Here is a 22800-nt window from a genome sequence, read left to right on the forward strand (position 1 = left end):
AGCAAGGGTGTCCAACTCAATTTCATCATGGGCCACATCAGAATTATGGCTTCCCTCAAAGGGCCAGTTGCATTTGTAAGACTAGACGTCCAGAGCACCCCCACCATCAGAAGTCAAGAGTCCCCCATCATTACTTACATCACAGTGCACCCCCCCCCCACACACACACACACACACACACACTTACATTGTGCTGTTGCTAAGAAGCTGGGGGCAGAGCTGGGAAGCAGAAAGTGCAGGGTCTGGAGGAAGACCAGAGGAGGGCTGGAGTCAGCTAAATGCTGAGATCAGGGGAAGCAGAGATGAAGAGGTACTGCATTGAGAAGCACAGGATCTGGTGGAGGAGTTCTGTTCTCTCTGCTGTCGACTGCTGACACAAGGTGGGGGGCAGAGACAAGGGGGAGGCACAGCTGCAGGAGAGGTGTGAGCAGGGCAGCCATCAGAAAGTTCGGGCCCCTTACAGAGCTTTAGGCCTGGGCCCCCCTCTGCCTGACCACCAACATTCCCCAGGGCCCCACCTGCACATTACTTCCTCTGTGTTCCTTCAGCGTGACAGAAGACTGTGGGAGTGAGGAATAAAAGGCAAGTAATACACTTATCCATATTCACCTGGACAAAATTAGCATTTACCTATGCAGTGTGGAGTGAGGTTGGGGGGGGGGGGGGGGTCCACTTTACGGTAACATTTTACAGACGCCCAGAGTTGGGATGAACTACTTGCTGCCCGCCCATAGTAGTTTTACTGCGGGTGAGCGGCACAGGCAGGCCAGACAACGTACCTGTACATCACCTCCTGTCTTCTGGGTGTGATTGGACACAGCACGAGTTTGGCAGCATATTTCAGCTGTGTCCAATCAAAGACAGAGTTCTGTGTTAACACAGAACTCTGTGCGTGGGAACAGCGATCTGGCTGTTTCTTCTCCCCGCAAAGCAGGGAGGAAAAACGGCACACAACCACCTGCAGGCCACTCACAGTAAATAATAGCTGGCGGCAGGTGCAAGTACAATTGCCTACCTGTACATTGGCTTTTTCTTCAGTGTTCGGCGGTGCGCATGCACGCCCCATGCAGACCCGTGCTGTGATTGGACACAACACGAGTTTGGCAGCAGATTTCAGCCAATGATTTTTGACAGAAATCTGTTGATCAGCTGTGTCCAATCACACACAAAGTTCTGTGTTTACAAGAACACAGAACTCTGTGTGCATAGGGACAGTGATCTGGCCGTTTCTTCTCCCTGCAAAGCATTACACATTGTTAGGCACACAGTTAACCCCTTGATTGCCCCTAGATGTAAACCCCTTCCCAGCCAGTGTTATTAGTACAGTATCAGTGTACAGTTACATAGTTACATAGTAGGGGAGGTTGAAAAAAAGACACAAGTCCATCAAGTCCAACAGTATTATCACTGATCACTGTATTAGTGTCACTAGTGGCATCAGTGTCCATTAGTGACCCTTCCAGACAGTGTCAATAAATAAAAGTCCCAAAATCTACCCCGTAGTTTGTAGACGCAATAACTTTTGCGCAAACCAATCAATATACGCTTATTGCGATTTTATTTACCAAAAATTATGTAGAAAAATACATATTGGCTTAAACTAACTGATGAATAGACGTGTGGATATATATATATATATATATATATATATAGAGAGAGAGATAGAGAGAGATAGAGAGAGATAGAGAGAGATAGAGAGAGATAGAGAGAGATAGAGAGAGAGAGAGAGAGAGATAGAGAGATAGAGAGAGATAGAGAGAGAGATAGAGAGAGAGAGATAGAGAGAGAGAGAGAGAGAGAGAGAGAGAGAGAGAGAGAGAGACAGACAGAGACAGAGACAGAGACAGAGACAGAGACAGAGAGAGAGAGAGAGACAGACAGAGACAGAGACAGAGACAGAGACAGAGACAGAGACAGAGAGAGAGAGAGAGAGAGAGAGAGAGAGAGAGAGAATTTTGAAAAAAAAAAAAAACACTTTTTTTTTTGTTGCTGCTATAATATATAAAAGTTTTTTTTCAAAATTGTCACTCTGTTTATAGCACAAAAAACAAAAACCGCAGATTTGATCAAATACCACCAAAAAGAAAGCTCTATTTGTGAGAGAAAAAAAAGGACATCAATTTTGTTTGGGTACAGCGCCGCACGACCGCGCAATTCTCAGTTAAAGTGACGCAGTGCCGTATTGCAAAAAACGGCCTGGTCAATAAGGGCGGCAAATCCTTCTGGGGGGCTGAAGTGGCTAAATAAGGACATGTGTGGTCCTGTGCATTTAAGTGCATTCCGGTGCTTTTTTTTTTGCGTTTTCCAGTACAGTCCAGTGCAGGAAAAACGCAGCATGTTCTACTTTTTTTTTTTTTTCTGAGACTGAAAAGCCCTGGAACTGACCGCACTGGTGTGAACTATGCCATTGGAAACTATATAACCTACTTTCCATGCGTGTTTGATGCAGAAAAAGAAAAACGCACTGGACTGCATGTGGTGTGAACTGGCCCTTAAGGCCCCTTTTACACGGCCGCGACTTGAAAGTCGCAAGATTTTGACGCGATTTCAGGGAAAGTCTGTGTAAACTTGAGATCTACCTAGACCTCAACTCGCATCAAAGTCAGAAGTTGCACAGATATGAATGGTTATCATTGGGAATCATGGAGTATGATTTGTCAAGCGATAGCAGTAAGTCGCAGCAAAAATCGCACAAGTGTAAAAGGGGCCTAAGGCGGAGTTCCGCTCCCCCCCCTCCAGCAAAAAATTAAAAGTCAGCAGCTACACATACTGCAGCTGCTGACTTTTAATAATTGGACACTTACCTGTCCTGGGGTCCAGCGATGTCGGCACCGCAGCTGATGTTTCCATTGGCTCTCGGGGGGGGGCAGCCGCCATTCCGGGTAAGGGAACCCGGCAGTGAAACCCTTGCGGCTTCACAGGCAGTTCCCCACTGTGAATGCACAAAGTGGCGGCGGGGGAAGGAGAAGGAGGGGTGAACTTCTGAATGATTCCCCCCCCCCCCACAGATCCCACTTTTAGCTGCGGAGGGTGCCAAGGCCTTCCTGTTTTCCTTCGCCCATTATCAAGTGAACAAGGTCGCTGTGAAAGCGCTGGGCACGCAGTTTGCGGCACGCCAGTGTGCATACAACATGCCTCCTCACACCGCCTGTCAGATGCTCCGTGCTCAGATCGCTCTTCAGAGGCCATAGAAAGTGTGATGGAGTCCTTAGTGGCGGTTTTGCGGTCATCAAACCGCAAGTTGGTGCAGTTAAGCGCAGGTTACCATAGAGCAAACACAGCACCTGATGTCAGGTTTGTCCTCCCCCAGGACTTGTATTGTTTTGTACCACCCCTCCCCCTCCCCCTGGAGAGGACACATTACACACACAGCTGTCATCTGTCACTTACCAGCCTGCCAGCCACCAGGCAGCCGAACATGTCTGCTCCCCAGCCCTGTGTGCCTCCTCCCGGGGTGTGCCAGCTCCCTCTCCCCCTCACCCTCACTCAACACACCCGATCCCGGCCAGAAACTTCCAGAATCCTTCTGATTAGGCTACCAAAAGAAAAAAAAAACAAAGCGTGCCCCGCCCACTCCCTGATTCCGGCGTCGCCATGATGGAAGCGGGCAGGAGCGCTGCGGCCAATAGGCGAGCGAGCCACTTGCGTTCCTGTCCCCCGCCCTCTTTCTGCGCATGCTCCCCCGGTGGCGACGTGCCCCGCACGGATTCGGCCATCTTTGAAAAGGGAAGAGCCACCTGTCAGCTATGAATGGATGAACGGGTCTTGTCAAAGCAGCGAAGTGAAGCTCATTCGGTTTATTTTAGATATAAAAAAGAAAAAGCAGTGCTAGGTTCCCTAATAAGAAAAAAAAAAAAAAAAAAAAAAAATATATATATATATATATATATATAAAACCATTGTTATGTGCATAAAGTCTCAAATGAACCATGAGAGAAGTCACGTGTTAAACGATTCCAAAGTGCAAAATATGAACATATTTTATCCACATGACCTCCAGAAGATTTACCCCATTTTTGCAATAAGGCACTGCGTTGCTCTAGGACCCCTCTCACACTGGGGTCGGGGGCGAGTTAGTGCTAAAGCACAGGCCGTTTTAGTGGCGCTTTTTAGTGGGTTAAAAGCACCCGTGTTGCGGCGCTCCAGAAGCGCTTTTCATTTCAATGGGCAGAGAGCGCTAAATACAGCGCTCCCAACCCGCCCCAAAGATTCTGCTTGTAACGTCCCCCAAGCGCACCGCCCCAGTGTGAAAAGACACACTGAAAGGAATGGTAGGCGGTTTTCAGGCGCTATAATGCCTAAAAACCGCTTCAGTGTGAAAGGGGTCTAACTGACAATTGTGCGGTCGTGTGACGCTGTACGCAAATTAATTTGATATCCTCTTATTTCCCCACAAATAGAGCTTTCTACATATTTTTTGTAAAAAAAAATCCCAATAAGCATTGATTAGTTTACGTAAATGTTATAACGTCTGCAAACTACGGGATACATACCGGAATTTAACATTTTTTTTTTTTTTGTACTAGTAATGGCAGCGATCAGGGACTGCAATATTGCGTCAGATAACCGGAAACTAATTTACACTTTTTGGAGGAGCACGGAGGGGGACCAGAGGAGGACACAGGGGACAGTCGGGGGTGATCGGTGTGGCGGTGGGGGCAGTTACATGCGCCAATCTCACTGTATAGATTTCAATAAAGCAGCTGACAGCCGCTTCTCCTCCTCCTCTCCCTCCCGCGGCTTTCAGCTGCTTTATTGAAATCTATACAGGGAGATCGGTGCTTGTAACTGCCCCCAATGCCACACTGATCACCCCTCACTGCCCAGGTATTGGATTAAGCATCAGAGCATTTGCACGAGTATAAGTACTCATGCAAATGCTCTGTATCGGTACTAGTATTGGTGCAACCCTAATTAAAAGAAAAAAAAAATTATATATATATATATATATATATATATATATATACTCGTGATCCTTCGCACAGCTGCTGCCCTGTAGCAGTAAAAAGGCTACAGTGCCTTGAAAAAGTATTCATACCCCTTGCAATTTTCCACATTTTATCATGTTACAACCAAGAATGTAAATGTATTTTATTAGGATTTTATGTGATAGACCAACACAAAGTGGCACATAATTGTGAAGTGGAAGAAAAATGCCAAAAATTTTCCAAATATTTTACAAATAAATATGTGAAAAGTGTGGTGTGCATTTGTATTCAGCTCAATTTACTCTGATACCCCTAACTAAAATCTAGTGGAACCAATTGCCTTCAGAAGACACCTAATTAGTAAATAGAGTCCACCTGTGTGTAATTTCATCTCAGTATAAATATAGCTGTTCTGTGAAGCCCTCAGAGGTTTGTTAGAGAACGTTAGTGAACAAACAGCATCATGAAGGCCAAGGAACACACCAGACAGGTCAGGGATAAAGTTGTGGAGAAGTATAAAGCTGGGTTAGGTTATAAAAAATATTCCAAGCTTTGAACATCTCACGGAGCACTGTTCAATCCATCATCTGAAAATGGAAAGAATATGGCATAACTGCAAACCTACCAAGACATGGCCGTCCACCTAAACTGACAGGCCGGGCAAGGAGAGCAATAATCAGAGAAGCAGCCAAGAGGCCCATGGTAACACTGGAGGAGCTGCAGAGATCCACAGCTCAGGTGGGAGAATCTGTCCACAGGACAACTATTAGTCGTACACTCCACAAATCTGGCCTTTATGGAAGAGTGACAAGAAGAAAGTCATTGTTGAAGGTAAGCCATAAGAAGTCCCGTTTGCAGCTTACGAGAAGTCATGTGGGGAACACAGCAAACATGTGGAAGAAGGTAATCTGGCCAGATGAGACCAAAATTGAACTTTTTAGCCTAAAACCAAAATGCTATGTGTGGGAGAAAACTAACACTACACATCACCGTGAAACATGGTGGTGGCAGCATCATGTTGTGGGGATGCTTTTCTTCAGCAGGGACAGGGAAGCTGGTCAGAGTTGATGGGAAGATGGATGGAGACAAATACAGGGCAATCTTAGAAGAAAACCTGTATCGGACTTTCCAACAACAAAACCGTGGCATTTTGTTTGAAGGTTGTTGGCTCCAACTTGTCTTGCATACACACGGTCACACAAATGTTGGCCAACAATTATGAACGTAGTCACGTACAAGACGTACGGCGAGCCGATAAAAAGGAAGTTCAATAGTCATGTGTTATCTCCATTACCAGCTTCCGGCTCGTCCTTGATTCCGAGCATGCGTGTTGTACTTTGGACTTTTGTCCGACTGACTTGTGTACACACGATCGGAAAGTCCGACAATACACATTTGTTGGCGGAAAATTTGAGAGCATGCTAGCCAACATTTGTTGGCGGAAAGTCCGACAACAAATGTCCAATGGAGCACACACACGGTCGGACTTTCCGCCAACAAGCTTACATCCAACATTTCCCGTCGGAAAATCCAATCGTGTGTACTCGGCATTAGAGTCTGCAAAAGACTTGAGACTGGGGCGGAGGTTCAACTTCCAGCAGGACAACGACCCTAAACATACAGCCAGAGCTACAATGAAATGGTTTAGATCAAAGCATATTCATGTGTTAGAATGGCTCAGTCAAAGTCCAGACCTAAATCCAATTGAGAATCTGTGGCAAGACTTGAAAATTGCTGTTCACAGACGCTCTCCATCCAATCTGACAGAACTTTGAGCTATTTTGAAAAGAAGGCAAAAATGTCCCTCTCTAGATGTGCAAAGCTGGTAGAGACATCCCCAAAAAGACTTGCAGCTGTAATTGCAGTGAAAGGAGGTTCTACAAAGTATTGACTCAGGGGGGCTGAATACAAATGTACCCCACACTTTTCACATATTTATTTGTAAAAAAATTTGAAAACCATTTATAGTTTTCCTTCCACTTCACAATGATGTGCCACTTTGTGTTGTTCTATCACATAAAATCCCAATAAAATACATTTACGTTTTTGGTTGCAACATGACAAAATGTGGAAAATTTCAAGGGGTATGACTACTTTTTTAAGGCACTGTATAGGGCGGTCAGCTAGTGTTATTTTTTTATTTTCGATAGAGTAAGGGTGTTTCGGACATTTCCCTTAACTTTCTGTTCCATAGCCAAAACAGGAAGCGAGAGGAAGTCCCTGGCTGTCACCAGAAATAGTGTCCCCATTGGAAGATTTCCCCTCTATTACTTTTCTGGGGACAACCCAAAATTTGGGATTTTCCTTTACTTTCACTGTTGATAATAATAGTAAACAGGACAAATAGACAGAGAATCTCCCTAACGGGGGCACAGAAGGCAATAAAAACCTGACAGGGGGTCTACTCTTTCTCTCCACTCCATCCGAAAAAAAAAATAATTGGAAAAAATTGGAAATTCGGAAAAAAAAACAGAAATTGGGAATAAAGCGAAAATTTGAAAAAAAACGGAAATTCCGAAATTCGAAAACCTGAAAATTTCGAAAATCTGTAATAACTAACTAATAATAACTTAACTATTACTAACTATTAAATTATAGGTATTGGAATTTCCTTTCAAATTTGGCTGTTAGTGAACGTAACAAATACGAATTTATCTGAAGTTACAAATTATCCGAAATAACAAATTCTAAACAAATGGAATGGAACAAATTAATAATAAATAATAATAATATTAACAGTAAAATGTTTTTTATTACTATTGTAATTTATTATTATTAATTCATTATGTTGCATTCGTTTAGATACGGCATTCATTATTTCGGATAATTCGTAACTTCCAATAAATTTGTATTCGTTATGTTCACTAGCAGCCAAATTTGAAAGGAGATTCCAATAACTATAATTCAATAGCTAGTAATAGTTAAGTTATTATTAGTTAGGTCCTATTTCAGATTTTCAAATTTTCGGGTTTTCGAAATTCCCGATTATTTAAGAATTACCACATTTTCAAATTTACAAAAAAAGTTAGTTAAGCAGGTTTTCGTTAATTTGGTTATTTCTGAATTAACGAATTTGTCGAGATTTGTTAAGAACGAACTCGGAACAAAACGAATTGCACATATCTATAAATAAGTCCATAATCCACAGCGTTCAGTGAATAAATAATGCTAAACACACTCTCAGGCCTTTTTCAGATCTTGCCGCGGTTCTGCCCACGATTCCAAATCGCTGCAGAACACACAGCGCACGTTTGTTTAAAGAATAATGGCACCCCAAAAACGCGATGTGATTCTCCCAGGATTCGTGCAACAGAATCGCACGGAAAACTGTGTGTTTAAAAATCGCAGTGTGCTGCCCTGTGCACTCTGCACTTTTCCTTTGGACCATGGGTGTCTCCAGTATTATTAGGTATAAAGGTCCCTGGCCCTCTTCATAAAATGCACAGATGTGAACGTGACCCATAGGAAACCATGTTAAATGGACTGTAGTGTGTTTCTGCAGAACTGAAAACGCACAAAAAAATGCATAGGTGTGAAGCAGGCCTTACTGTTATATACAATTTACTTCAATCCACAGAATGGAGCCCATACCTACCACTGTTTGGATCATTTTCCTTTGGGGATCACATAATGCTCCCCGTTCCCCCACGGGCCCCAAGGTTACCACACCTCCCTGGACAGACATTTTCAAACAGCTCTTGCTTTCTAGCTTCACGCGCTCCATATACAGTTGACATGTGAGTATCCAAAGAGATGGGTATTCTACCTTACCTTTATCCATTTTTATTTCCAAATGTTTGAGTTTATTACCAGACTACATTAATGTATATATGTATATTTTTATGCCTTTTTATAGAATAATGATGCATCTGCCCCTGAAGAGTGGAACCAATCCACGAAACGCGTTGGGCTTACACAGATGCACCATGCCTTTTTGCTGTTTTACATACCCTTTGTGTTCCCATTCAGCTCACATTTAGCATCTTGCTCTTTATCGAACCCCAAAAAACCCAAATTAGTGTTCTGTAAAAGAAGAGGTATTATACTCATCTCTCCTGTGGACCATGTCCCATCTTTGCTCTGGTAAAGCAGTTCAGCCTCCATCAGAATCATCAGCATTTAGTACCCAGGCAATGTTTGATACCCGTGTCCCCTGCCACATGCGATGGTTCTATCCAGCCACTATATCCCTACAGGACATGGTAGTAACGTACAGCAGAGGTCAGTGGATGAGACCACGGTGTGTGTGGTGGGGGACACCAGGTATCCAACACTCCCAAAGTTTTGAATGCTGAAGAGTCTGGTGGCAGCTTCAGTGCTTTAATAGAACAAAGAGAGGGGGCGTGGCCCACAGGGGAGGGGACTATAATGCTGCTTCTTTTGCAAGAAATTACTTTTTGAAGTGTTGACATTTATTTTGTGGCTCTGACCACATCATGCTAAACAAAGCAGGTGTCAAGTGGTGGCTGTAGCATCTCCAAAATGCACGGCAGACGCTGCTGTACCACCAATCTGAAATACGATCCGCCGCAGATCAGTTTTCAGAGGGCAGTATGCTTACTTCCTGTCTGAAAATGCCCTACTGTTTAAAATGGCAAACAGATTAAAGCGTACCTTCAGATATTTTTTTCAACTTTCCATCTATTACATTTTCTGCATTTGTGGTTTTAAATTTGCATAGTAAAAAAAAAAATTTCTGCCAGTAAATACCGTATACAGCCCACTTCCTGTTTCTTGTCTGGTCATTAGCCTAGGCTTATGACATCATACACAGCTCTCACTATCACACTTGTAATGCCCCGTACACACGGTCGGATTTTCCGATCGAAAATGTCCGATCGGAGCGTGTTGTCGGAAATTCCGACCGTGTGTAAGCTCCATCGGATATTTTCCATCGGATTTTCCGACACACAAAGTTTGAGAGCAGGATATAAAATTTTCCGACAACAAAATCCGTTGTCGGAAATTCCGATCGTGTGTACACAAATCCGACGGACAAAGTGCCACGCATGCTCAGAATAAAGAGATGAAAGCTATTGGCCACTGCCCCGTTTATAGTCCCGACATACGTGTTTTACGTCACCGCGTTCAGAATGATCGGATTTTCCGACAACTTTGTGTGACCGTGTGTATGCAAGACAAGTTTGAGCCAACATCCGTCGGAAAAAATCCTAGGATTTTGTTGTCGGAATGTCCGAACAAAGTCCGACCGTGTGTAGGGGCATAAGAGTTTGCCAGGAAAGGGGGGGGGGTGAGTCATAAGAGGGACAATGAAAGCTGCAGGGCTGCAGAGCTGGAGGTGTGCCTCTGTGTGTCTGTGTAAATCCAGGAAGTGAACAGGCAGCAGCTTCAGCTGCCCACAGTTAAAATGGCTGCAGCCAGACTCAGTGGAGGGAGATTTCTGCAGCATATTTGGGAACTACAGAATCACAGTATATATAAAATAATATGAAAAGTGGTTGGAGAATGGCAAATATGTTTTTATTACAAATTATGTGAGCAGACTGCAGTTACCCTTTAACTTAAAAACAAAAACAAAAAAAAAAAAAACACTGTACTAATAAAAACCTGAATGCTACCATTGCTGACCTCCTTTTGAAAAGGCTATGTTGGCTGGCTGCCACGCTATCTTCTTTGGGTTCAATACTTTGAGTCAAGATCCTGAGAATGAATGCAGATCTGTAGTAAAAGGGCTAATTCCCACTATATGCGGTGACAGGCGTTTTACTGCGTGGTAAAATGTCTGTCACCGCAGGGACACAGAAGAAATGTTTCTAGGGCTGCACTGATGAAATGCAGACATGCTGTCGAATTGCACAGCCACATACAGCGAGACAGCGCATCGCACTGCTGTACATTGCTGTGAAGGAAGTTTACGTTCTTTACACTTCAAATAAAGTTCGGGGAGCCGAACTGGGAATCATGCACCAGACTGCACCCTACTGCAGTAGGGAATGGAGTCACACAGTCCTCCATACAGTTAGAACACACCTGCAGGGAACATATCTACCCCTTGATTGCCCCTGGTGTTAACCCCTTCCCTGCCAGTGTCAGTACAGTGACCGTGCATATTTTTAGCACCGATTACTGTAATAATATCACTGGTTCCCAAAAAAGTGTCAAAAACGTCAGTTAGGTGTCCGATCTGTCCACTGCAATGTCGCAGTCCTACTAAAAATCGCTGATCACAGCCATTACTAGTAAAAAATAAAAAATAAATAAAATGCCATAAATCTATCCCCCATTTTGTAGACGCTATAACTTTTGCACAAACCAATCAATATACGCTTATTGGGATTTTTTTTTTACCAAAAATATGTAGCAGAATACATATCGGCCTAAAATGATGAATACATTTTTTTTTTAAAAAGTTTTTTAGCAGAAAGTAAACAATTTGTTTTTTGTTTTTTTTCAAAATTGTTGCTTTTTTTATATATAGCACAAAAAAAAAAAAAAAAACACAGAGATGATCAAATAATACCAAAAGAAAGCTCTATTTGTGGGGAAAAAAAAGGGACATCAATTTTGTTTGGGTACAACGTCGCACGACCGCGCAATTGTCAGTTAAAGCGACGCAGTGCCGTATCGCAAAAAATGTCAGGAAGTGAAGTGTCAGGAAGTGGGTAAATCCTTCCGGGACTGAAGTGGTTAATTCAGCAATATCAGGATCCTGCAGACTCTCTCCCATACAGGCTGTCACTGAACTGCAGCAAGAATCAATGAACTACGAGAGCCCTCAACAGCACCCTCACAGTTCATTGAGAACTACAAGCAGTTTGTTGCAAGGGGCAGACGGTACTTGTAGTTCATTATTTCACAGGAAACTGTGAATGAATGACGCAGCCATGAGGGTGGAGCCTCACACGGCCGCAATGTTTTTAAATGGTGACAATGGGTGCGGGGAGAGGATCCCCCGCCTGCTCCTACAATGAGGGATCGGGGGAGTGCGGACAAGTGCTCTTTGGTAACATGTTACACACTGATTATGGGTGCAACATATTACGAAGAGAGAACTTTTCTTTTAGGTCCCTTTCACACGGGATATCCAATCAGGTCCACCTGTCAATTTTTCAGGCAGACCTGATTGGACTCCCCAGTCTCTTCTATGGAGCGGCGGGTGTCAGTGGACATATGTCTACTGACACCCGCCGCCATGCGATCTGATCCTGTCCGTCAAAAACAGCTGGATGGTGGTCCTGTTCCCCATCAGCGGGGATGTAAGGTCAATCTGACTTCTACCACCAAAAGGCCAGTGTGGATTCATGGTCGTGCAGTTGTAAAAGTCTCACACATGTGGTATCGCTATACTCAGGAGTAGCAGAATGTATTTTGGGGTGTAGTTGCAATTAAGCATATGCTGTGTGAGAGAAATAACCTGTTAATATGACCAGTTTGTGTAAAAAAAAAAAAAAAAAAAAAAAATCCTAATTTTCCCAAGAATTGTGGGAAAAAATTACAGCTTAAAAAAACTCACCATGCCTCTTAGAAAATACATTGGACTGTCTACTTTCCAAAAAGGGGTCATTTGGGGGGTATTTGTACTTTCCTGGCTTGTTAGTGTCTCAAGAAATGAGTGAGCCTCGGTTCACACTGGGACGACTTGTCAGGCGACCTAGGTCGCCTGACAAGTAGCGTCCCGTTCAGTACAATGGAACCGTTCTAAGGGGAGCGACGCAAGTCGCTCCGACTTAGAAAAAGGTTCCTGTACGACTTCGGGGGCGACTTGGGGCGACTTCTATACAGAAGTCGTTTTGCAAGTCGTGCCGCCGTCGGTGAGGCGACCTGCAAGTTGTGCCGCCTCTGGTGTGAACCGAGGCATAGGCCTTCAGGTGAGATAGTACATCAGGTGTGAACAATTTTCAGTGATTGGCACCATAGTTTGTAGACACTCTAACTTTCACAAAGACCAAATAATATACATTAATTTGGGTTATTTTTACCAAAGATATGTAGCAGTATAAATCTTGGCACAAATTTATGAAGAAAAATGACTTGTTTGCAAAATTTTACAATAGAAACTAAAAAAAAAGTATGTTTTTTTCAAAATTTTCGCTGTTTTTTTGCTTATATCGCAAAAAATGAAAAACCCAGTGGTGATTAAAGACCACCAAAAGAAAGCTCTATTTGTGAGAAGAAAATGATAAACATTTTGTTTGGATACAGTGTAGCATGACTGAGTAATTGTCATTCAAAGTGTGAGAGTGCTGAAAGCTGAAAATTGGTCTGGGCGGGAAGGTGCATAAGTGCCTGATATTTAGGTGGTTAAATGAAATAAAATAAAATAAAATAGTTTCTCAGACGTGCACAATTATTCAATTTTGACTTATTGGGTATCGATTTACTCATCGTAACCTCATTTTTTATATTTAAAAAAAAAAAAAAAGGTATTATATGGTGCTTGTGTGCACTAAAATGCATTTAGGTGTATTTTCCCCTGAAAATTTAATAAACAGCTGCGCAAATATCGTGTGATATAAAATATGGCAACAACCACCATTTAAATCTCCAAATCTCTATTTTCAGAAAATATATCATGTTTGGGTATTATAAGCCATGTTATTGCTAAAAAACATGATTAGTTTAACAAGTGTGTGAGAAATGTCAAAATTGTCCCTGGCAGTGAAGGGTTAACATGTTTACAAATTTGAAATTTTATTGTCAGTTAGAAAAAAAAAAAAAAAGTCATGTGATATGACCATATTCATATTTGAATTTATTTGTCAGTTGGAAAAAAATTAAAAAAAATAATTAAATCTTGACTTTTTGGGCATCTATTTATTCATCTTACCCTCATGTTTTATATTTTATAAAAATAAAATAGGTATTACAGGGTGTTTGTGTGCACTAAAATGCATTCAAGTGTATTTTTTCCAAATTTGCATTTAATAAACAGCTGTTTGAATATCGTGTGACATAAAATATGGCAACAACCACCATTTAATTCTCCAGGGTCGCTGCTTTCAGAAAATATATCATGTTTGGCTATTAAAAGCCATTTTTCTAGCTAAAAAACATGTTCATTTTAACAAGTGTGTGAGAAATGTCAAAATTGTCCTTGGCAGCGAAGGGTTAACATGTTTACAAATTTGAATTCTTTGTCAGTTAGAAAAAAAAAAAAGGTCATGTGACATGCCCATATATGGTCATCCCACTTGATGATGTCACAGTGGGAGAGTCCTGATATAAGGAGCTCTGGCAGCAGCTGGGCTCACTCACAGAATTTCTCTTGTGTGAAGAGGACGTGAGTTCTGTTGCTCTGAGACACGTTGCTTATTATTTTATAATAGCGCGTTTTCATAGCGAGAGAAGTGCGATAAAGTCAGCGGATCTTCTGTTTATCATCAAAGGAGACCCAATTATGCAATCGAAAATGGTTGCAACCTTAACAGCGGAAAACCAGCCCCCCGCACAGCCCAAAGCCCCTCGTAGGGGGGTGTGTAAGGCTATCAGGCGGGGGTTCAGGGCAGTTCTAAACACTGTCTGCATTCACCTAAAACCCAGAAAGAGACACGCAGAAGGTATGTAGGATTTCATTCAATTATAATGTAATAAAATGGAGAGAATTCTATACTGGATACATTTTTATTATTAAAATATAATCTCAGCTCACTCCTTCAACTGGCAGTTGGGCAGCAGGAGACATGAATCAGGTGTGTGGGAGGAATGCCTGGATCTCATTGGCTGCCTGATGTAACTGACAAACACTTGTGTCCCATCACCAGTTTTAATTATAAATGCAAAATCAAAGTAATTATTCCCATCATCATTCTGCTAATTAATAATTATCCCAGTATTCTATATTTGGTTTTATTACAGTATTTATACAGAAGAGTTCTGTCACATAACCTGGGATTGCTTCTAACTGACAAATTTCAAAAAAAAAAAAAAAACGACTGTCTTCATGTACACTGCTGCTGGAAAACGGACGTTTAGGATCAGTTGGGAGTTTTTTTCAGCTGCCCCTGAACTCTGCTCTGTTATCTTATCAGGACATGTACACGAGGGGGGGGGCATTTATAGTCCTTTCTAAGCAGTTGAGTTTTGAAAATAAATTAACTTTTTGATTATATTCTAATTTTATGAAATACACTTTATTGATTACAGGTTCATCTCTGGTCAAAACTTTTTTTTTCTTTTTGTTATATATCAATAAAGTTGAATAAAAAATGATTATTTTTATAAAGTGTAAAAAAATATTTTTAAATGAAATAAAATAAAAATAAATTGTTTCTCAGACGTGCACAATTATTAAATCTTGACTTATTGGGTATCGATTTACTCATCGTAACCTCATTTTTTATATTTTATATATAAAAAAATAGGTATTATATGGTGTTTGTGTGCACTAAAATGCATTTAAGTGTATTTTTCCCTGAAAATTTGCATTTAATAAACAGCTGCACGAATATTGTGTGATATAAGATTTGGCAACAACCACCATTTAAATCTCCAAATCTCTATTTTCAGAAAATGTATCATGTTTGGGTATTATAAGCCATTTTATTGCTAAAAAACATGATTAGTTTAACAAGTGTGTGAGAAATGTCAAAATTGTCCCTGGCAGTGAAGGGTTAACATGTTTACAAATTTGATTTTTTTTTGTCAGTTAGAAAAAAAAATCATGTGATATGACCATATTCATATTTGAATTTTTTTGTCAGTTAGAAAAAAAAAAATTAAATCTTGACTTTTTGGGCATCTATTTATTCATCTTACCCTCATGTTTTATATTTTATAAAAATAAAATAGGTGTTACACAGTGTTTGTGTGCACTAAAATGCATTCAAGTGTATTTTTTCCCTGAAAATTTGCATTTAATAAACAGCTACGTGAATATCGTGTGACATAAAATATGGCAACAACCACCATTTAATTCTCCAGGGTCGCTGCTTTCAGAAAATATATCATGTTTGGCTATTATAAGCCATTTTTCTAGCTAAAAAACATGTTCATTTTAACAAGTGTGTGAGAAATGTCAAAATTGTCCTGGGCAGCAAAGGGTTAACATGTTTACAAATTTGAATTCTTTGTCAGTTAGAAAAAAAAAAAAGGTCATGTGACATGCCCATATATGGTCATCCCACTTGATGATGTCACAGTGGGAGAGTCCTGATATAAGGAGCTCTGGCAGCAGCTGGGCTCACTCACAGAATTTCTCTTGTGTGGAGAGGACGTGAGTTCTGTTGCTCTGAGACACGTTGCTTATTATTTTATAATAGCGCGTTTTCATAGCGAGAGAAGTGCGATAAAGTCAGTGGATCTTCTGTTTATCATCAAAGGAGACCCAATTATGCAATCGAAAATGGTTGCAACCTTAACAGTGCAAAACCAGCCCCCCGAACAGCCCAAAGCCCCTCTTATGGGGGTGTGTAAGGCTATCAGGCGGGGGTTCAGGGCAGTTCTAAACACTGTCTGCATTCACCTAAAACCCAGAAAGAGACACGCAGAAGGTATGTAGGATTTCATTCAATTATAATGTAAGAAACTGGAGAGAATTCTATACTGGATACATTTTTATTATTCAAATGTAATCTCAGCTCACTCCTTCAACTGGCAGTTGGGCAGCAGGAGACATGAATCAGGTGTGTGGGAGGAATGCCTAGATCTCATTGGTTGCCTGATGTAACTGACAAACACTTGTGTCCCATCACCAGTTTTAATTATAAATGCAAAATCAAAGTAATTATTCCCATCATCATTCTGCTAATTAATAATTATCCCAGTATTCTATATTTGGTTTTATTACAGTATTTATACAGAAGAGTTCTGTCACATAACCTGGGATTGCTTCTAACTGACAAATTTCAAAACAAAAACGACTGTCTTCATGTACACTGCTGCTGGAAAACGGACGTTTAGGGTCGGTTCACACAGGGGCGACTTGTCAGGCGACCTAGCCGCCTGACAAGTAGCGTCCCGTTCTGTACAATGGAACCGTTCTAATCCGAGTAAACGGGAAGTGACGTCATGATGTCGCTTCCGTGTTTACAATTAGGAGGCTGGAATGAAGCTGCTCACGGCTTTGTTCAAGACTGTCACTAGCCGCCGGAGGCGGCGGATTGGTAATCGGGCCTCCCGATGGAACGGGAGGCCCGGTAAGAGCGGTAGGAGGGGGGACGTCCCCTCCTGCTCCTCCGGTATAACAGCCGAGCGGCTTTTAGCCGCATCGGTTGTTATACCTGGATAGCAGATCGCCGGCTCTAAAAAACAGTACCGGGATGATGCCTGCAGCTGTGGGCATCATCCCGGTATAACCCCCGAAAGCCGAGTACGCACATCTGCGTACGCTCGGCAGGAAGGGGTTAAATAAGGACACATTTTTCATGCAATTATTGCCAGCCAGTGGGTTGGGATGAGTGGCAGGCAACAAGCATTTTTATACGAAGGCCAACAAGAGTCATCCTTGTGTCCCTGTCATGTCGAGTTTATTCATTGTCTCTGGCACAAGAGTTTTGAACTTTTCTCTCTATAATTTGATGTTGTACAAAGAAAAATATATGAAATGTAGTTGATGGTGCTAAATCTAAATTCCTCTCTTTTTTTTTTTTAAGATGTTTGCAGTATTTACTGCAGACAAGGCTCACACGGCAGGCCTGTCGATCATCACATTGGGACGCTGCCAAAAAGTGACATTCAAATTGAGACTCCACCAGAGTGCGACCGTGACATGGCCACTCCACCAGAGTGCGACATAGACATGGCCACTCCACCAGATTGCGACCTCGACATGGCCACTCCACCAGATTGCGACCTCGACACGGCCACTCCAACAGAGTGCGACCTCAACACGGCCACTCCAACAGAGTGCGACCTCAACACGGCCACTCCAACAGAGTGCGACCGTGACACGGCCGCTCCACCAGAGTGCGACCGTGACAAGGCCGCTCCACCAGAGTGCGACCGTGACACGGCCGCTCCACCAGAGTGCGACCGTGACACGGCCGCTCCACCAGAGTGCGACCGTGACACGGCCGCTCCACCAGAGTGCGACCGTGACACGGCCACTCCACCAGAGTGCGACCGTGACACGGCCACTCCACCAGAGTGCGACCGTGACACGGCCACTCCACCAGAGTGCGACCGTGACACGGCCACTCCACCAGAGTGTGACCGTGACACGGCCACTCCACCAGAGTGCGACCTCGACATGGCCACTCCACCAGAGTGCGACCTCGACATGGCCACTCCACCAGAGTGCGACCGTGACATGGCCACTCCACCAGAGTGTGACCGTGACACGGCCACTCCACCAGAGTGCGACCGTGACACGGCCACTCCACCAGAGTGCGACCTCGACATGGCCACTCCACCAGAGTGCGACCTCGACATGGCCACTCCACCAGAGTGCGACCGTGACATGGCCACTCCACCAGAGTGTGACCGTGACATGGCCACTTCACCAGAGTGCGACCTAGACATGGCCACGCCACCAGAATGCGACCTAGACATGGCCACGCCACCAGAGTGTGACCTAGACATGGCCACGCCACCAGAGTGTGACCGTGACATGGCCACTCCACCAGAGTGTGACCTAGACATGGCCACGCCACCAGAGTGTGACCGTGACATGGCCACGCCACCAGAGTGCGACCGTGACATGGCCACGCCACCAGAGTACGACCGTGACATGGCCACTCCACCAGAGTGCGACCATGACATGGCCACTCCACCAGAGTGCGACTTCCACACGGAGAATGCACCAGCATGCAACGTTCACGTTGATACGCCACCAAAATTCCAGGGGAATGTCTCCAGTGAAGATGGGGGCAAGGTTACAAGAAAAGATAGGCATATATTAGTGGTAGGGGATTCAGTTATTGGAAGCATACAGAGGGCGATCTGTCACAAAGACCGGTATCGCCGAACAGTATGTTGTTTACCGGGCGCTCGGGTTCGGAACATTGTAGATTGCATGGACAGATTGTTGGATGGGGCCGGAGTGGACCCAGCTGTCATGGTATATATCGGTACCAATGACAAGGTTCGAGAAAGATGGAGCGCCCTACAAAATGATTTCAGGGACTTAGGGGCTATATTGAAGAAAAGGTCCCCCAAGGCAATATTTTCAGAAATACTGCCTGTACCACGAGCCACACCAGAGAGGCAGCAGGAGCTTATGGTACTTAACAAATGGCTGAGGAACTGGTGCAGGGAGGAGGGGTTTGGGTTCATAGAGACCTGGACTGACTTTTCGGTAAATTACCGGCTCTTTAGCAGGGACGGACTGCACTTAAATGCGCAGGGTGTCGCTCTATTGGGAGAGAAGGTGACCAAAAAGCTGGAAGAAATTCAGGTTGATGCTCCACCAGAATGTGAAGCTCATATTGAGAACCCACCAGAATGTAAGACTCCATCAAAATGCCAGAGGAACATTGGGAACATCTCCTCCAGTGAAAAAGAGCGCAAAGTTACAAGAAAAGATAGGCATATATTAGTGGTAGGGGATTCAGTTATTGGAAGCATACAGAGGGTGATCTGTCACAAAGACCGGTATCGCCGAACAGTATGTTGTTTACCGGGCGCTCGGGTTCGGAACATTGTAGATTGCATGGACAGATTGTTGGATGGGGCCGGAGTGGACCCAGCTGTCATGATACATATTGGAACCAACGACAAAGTTAGAGGAAGATGGGGCGCCCTAAAAAATGATTTCAGGGACTTAGGGACTATATTGAAGGAAAGGACCTCCAAGGCAGTATTTTCAGAAATACTGCCTGTACCTGGAACCACACCAGAGAGGCAGCAGGAGCTTAGGGAGCTTAACATGTGGCTGAGGAACTATTGCAGGGAGGAGGGGTTTGGCTTCATGGCGAACTGGGCTGACTTTTCAGTCGGTTACCATCTTTATAGCATTGATGGATTGCACCTAAATAGGAGGGGTGCAGCTTTTTTGGGAACGAAGATGGCCAAAACATTGGAAGAAATTTTAAACTAGGAGATGAGGAGGACGGATCAGAAGATGATTTGCTAGTGAACATGGAGGGAGAAGATCTTCAAGTCAAGCCATCATCACCGGAGTCCACTACGTCATCACTCTCTTGAAAGATTCTCATCAGCTCCTTTCTTCAAGAGAGCAATACCACCAGCTATCTTTACCAACAAGAGTGCCACATTATCTCTTCTGCATAGTTCAAGTTTTGTGTGTGGGGATAGTGTTAGAAGACTCAGTGGAAAGTCTGAGGAACCCTCCCAGGGACCAGGTACGGCTTTACCAACACAGGTTCCTACACTGGTGGCAGCTGCCACTCCAGTAACCAGAGGGGATTCCCATCAGCCCTCTATTTCCCTTTCTGCAGCTTCTTAATCAAGAAGACTCAACAAAAAGTCTAAGGAACCCTCCCAGGGACCAGGCACGGCTGTACCAATACAGGTTCCTACACTGGTGGCGGCTGCCACTCCAGCAACCGAAGAGTCTTCCCATCAGCCCTCCCAGGAACCCAGTACCTCTGTACCAACACAGGTCCCCACACTGGTGGCGCCTGCCTATCCAGTAAACAGATGGTCTTCCCATCAACCCTCCCAAGGACCAGGTACAGCTGTATGTACACAGGTCCCCACACCGGTGGCAGCTGCCACTTCAGTAAACAGAGGATCTTCCCATCAGCCCTCCCAGGGACCAGGTGCGGCTCGAAGAAACATCCATGACCTTTAGGCATCTGCCATCTCAGCTGTCTTGAGGAAATGGTAATCAGCCCTCCAAGGGACCAGGTACGACTGTACCAAGACAGATCTCTGCACCAACGCTTCTACTGAGATCACCTAAAAGGTATTTCCAATTTTTCAGCCACATTTTTTACACCTACTTTATATTTTTTACTTGTTCCCATTCACATAGCATAACTTTAAGAACATTGTAAAAATTGCTGATCACAATTAAAGCCGGAACCCCATGGAAAAAAAAAAAAGCATGGCCTCCCAAAATCCAGACCCCCTCCTAAGCACACATCCTGACAGGCTAGGAAAGGGGGGGAGGGGGGTGAGCATACGCCGTGCCCTCCTCTCCTCGTCCATACCAGGCCACATGACCTCAAAATAAAGAGGTGCCTTGTCAGGGGGGAGGGGGGTCCCCCTTTTCAAGGTCCACTTCCCATGTTGAGGGCACGTGGCCTGGTATGGCTCAGGAGTGGAGGGGGTGCACGCTCATCGCCCCCTTTCCTGACCTGCCAGGCTGCATGCTCGGCTAGGGTTCTGGTATCAGATTTGTAGGAGCCATGTTTTGTTTGTCATTTTTCACATGTGATTCCCTCTTTAAAGGTGAGCAGCAAACTTTACAATTTTTATTAAGTTTTATTCTGTGAATGAGAACATGTAACAGATATAAAAGTAGGTATTATCCCAATATGGCTCCAAAAGTGGAAATACCTTTTAGGTGAGCGTCAAAGAAGTAGCGCTGGTGCCCCATTTAAGTGGTCACCATTCAGATGCCCATAAAAACAGCAGAGGCCGGCCAGCAGACCTGGGCACAGTAGGTGGAGCTACTAGTGGTAGCAGCTCCACAGACAGACAATCATAGACAATGATGATGGACTATCAGGGCATCCTTGTTGCCCAATTCACCATACTGGCAATGGACTCTCTACCATCTATAAAGAGCCAGGCTTCCACATTCAAGTGAGTTGTCCTGTCCCTGCCTGTCTACATTTCAGGTTACACTCATGGCTAGCTCATGTCCTCTTATATAAGACAGAGCTTATCCATGGAGTAGAGACACTATACAGACCAGAGGACATGTATTTGTCCCATTCCGCACGAAGGACATCACCAATATTGGAGAAGTGACCACTGAGGCCTACAACAGCTGAAGGACTCTGTAGCTCTAGGTCACTCTACAAAAAGGATCTGCAGCTCTAGGTCACTCTACAAAATGGATCTGCATCTCTAGGTCACTTAAAGCGGAGTTCCGCCAAAATATTTTTTTTAAAGTCAGCAGCTACAAATACTGCAGCCTTAAGAATATCATAACCCAAGGGGAAATATGGACGGCTCAATGGGTAGGGTGGATGGAATGAGAACCATTCAGAGTCCCTCCCTACAGGACAGAATATAAAAGATTCATAACACTACAATATGGACCTGTATCTCCAGTTCCTTTAGGAAATTTAAAGCCGAATGAGGAAGAGGATGAAAAGCGGAACTTCCCTTTATAGGTGAAGTTCTACTTTAAGATCGGGCAGCACAGAGGCTTAGTAGTTAGCACTTCTGCCTTGCAGCACTGGGGTGTTTGGATCATATCCTGACCAGGACACTGTCTGCATGGAGTCTGCATGTTCTCCCTGTGTTTGCGTGGGTTTCCTCCGGGTACTCCGGTTTCCTCCCACACCCTAAAGACATGCTACCTCGCGTTGGTGGTGCAGTGGTAAGCATAGCTGCTTTCTAAGCAGCTGACCCGGGTTCGATTCCCGGCCAACGCAATCTCACAAGATGACTGCCTCACCTGGTAAGTGTTACTGCCCCCCTCATAATAGCTGTATATACAATGTTCCCTCTATGCACAAGTGATAATATTAGTGAGCGTAGGACCAACATCACTTATGCAGTGCCAGTATATCGCGCACATATTCGTGCGCAAGTGCGAAATCGTGCATGAGCACCAGAGTGGATAAAAATCATTGATTTTTAAATAAAACAAAGATCTGATTTTTTTAATTTAAATTAGATGTTTTTGATTTTTATCTAATTTATTTTAATAAAATGCTTTTGGGGTAAAAAACTAAATATAGTTTTCTATTTAAGATACATTAATAATTGAGTTTATTCAGCATGAAATGGAGCTTAGTTTTGTGTATATTCTGCAATATTTACATTTTTGGTAAACTCATTCAATGAATCCAAGCTCTGCAAGCTGAGATAACATACACTGCATTGATGCATT

At 43.6% G+C, this 22800-nt stretch overlaps 1 protein-coding gene and 1 non-coding gene across 2 annotated transcripts in view; one reads left to right on the plus strand and one right to left on the minus strand.

Moving 5' to 3' along the window:
- HIKESHI (heat shock protein nuclear import factor hikeshi) overlaps positions 1-3576 on the minus strand; it is a 33640-nt gene extending 30064 nt beyond the window's left edge. The window contains exon 1 of the mRNA XM_073612947.1: positions 3391-3576. Within this exon, the coding sequence (XP_073469048.1) occupies positions 3391-3420 (30 nt within the window). The 5' untranslated portion in view covers positions 3421-3576. The remainder of the gene's footprint in view (positions 1-3390) is intronic.
- Positions 3577-22267: 18691 nt separating this feature from the next.
- On the plus strand, positions 22268-22339 carry TRNAR-UCU (transfer RNA arginine (anticodon UCU)). The gene has a single exon. It is a non-coding gene; the product is annotated as a tRNA-Arg (tRNA).
- The last annotated feature ends 461 nt before the right edge of the window (positions 22340-22800 follow it).

This window comes from Aquarana catesbeiana, linkage group LG02 (assembly GCF_042186555.1).
Source record: "Aquarana catesbeiana isolate 2022-GZ linkage group LG02, ASM4218655v1, whole genome shotgun sequence".
NCBI classification, from domain to species: Eukaryota; Metazoa; Chordata; class Amphibia; order Anura; family Ranidae; genus Aquarana; species Aquarana catesbeiana.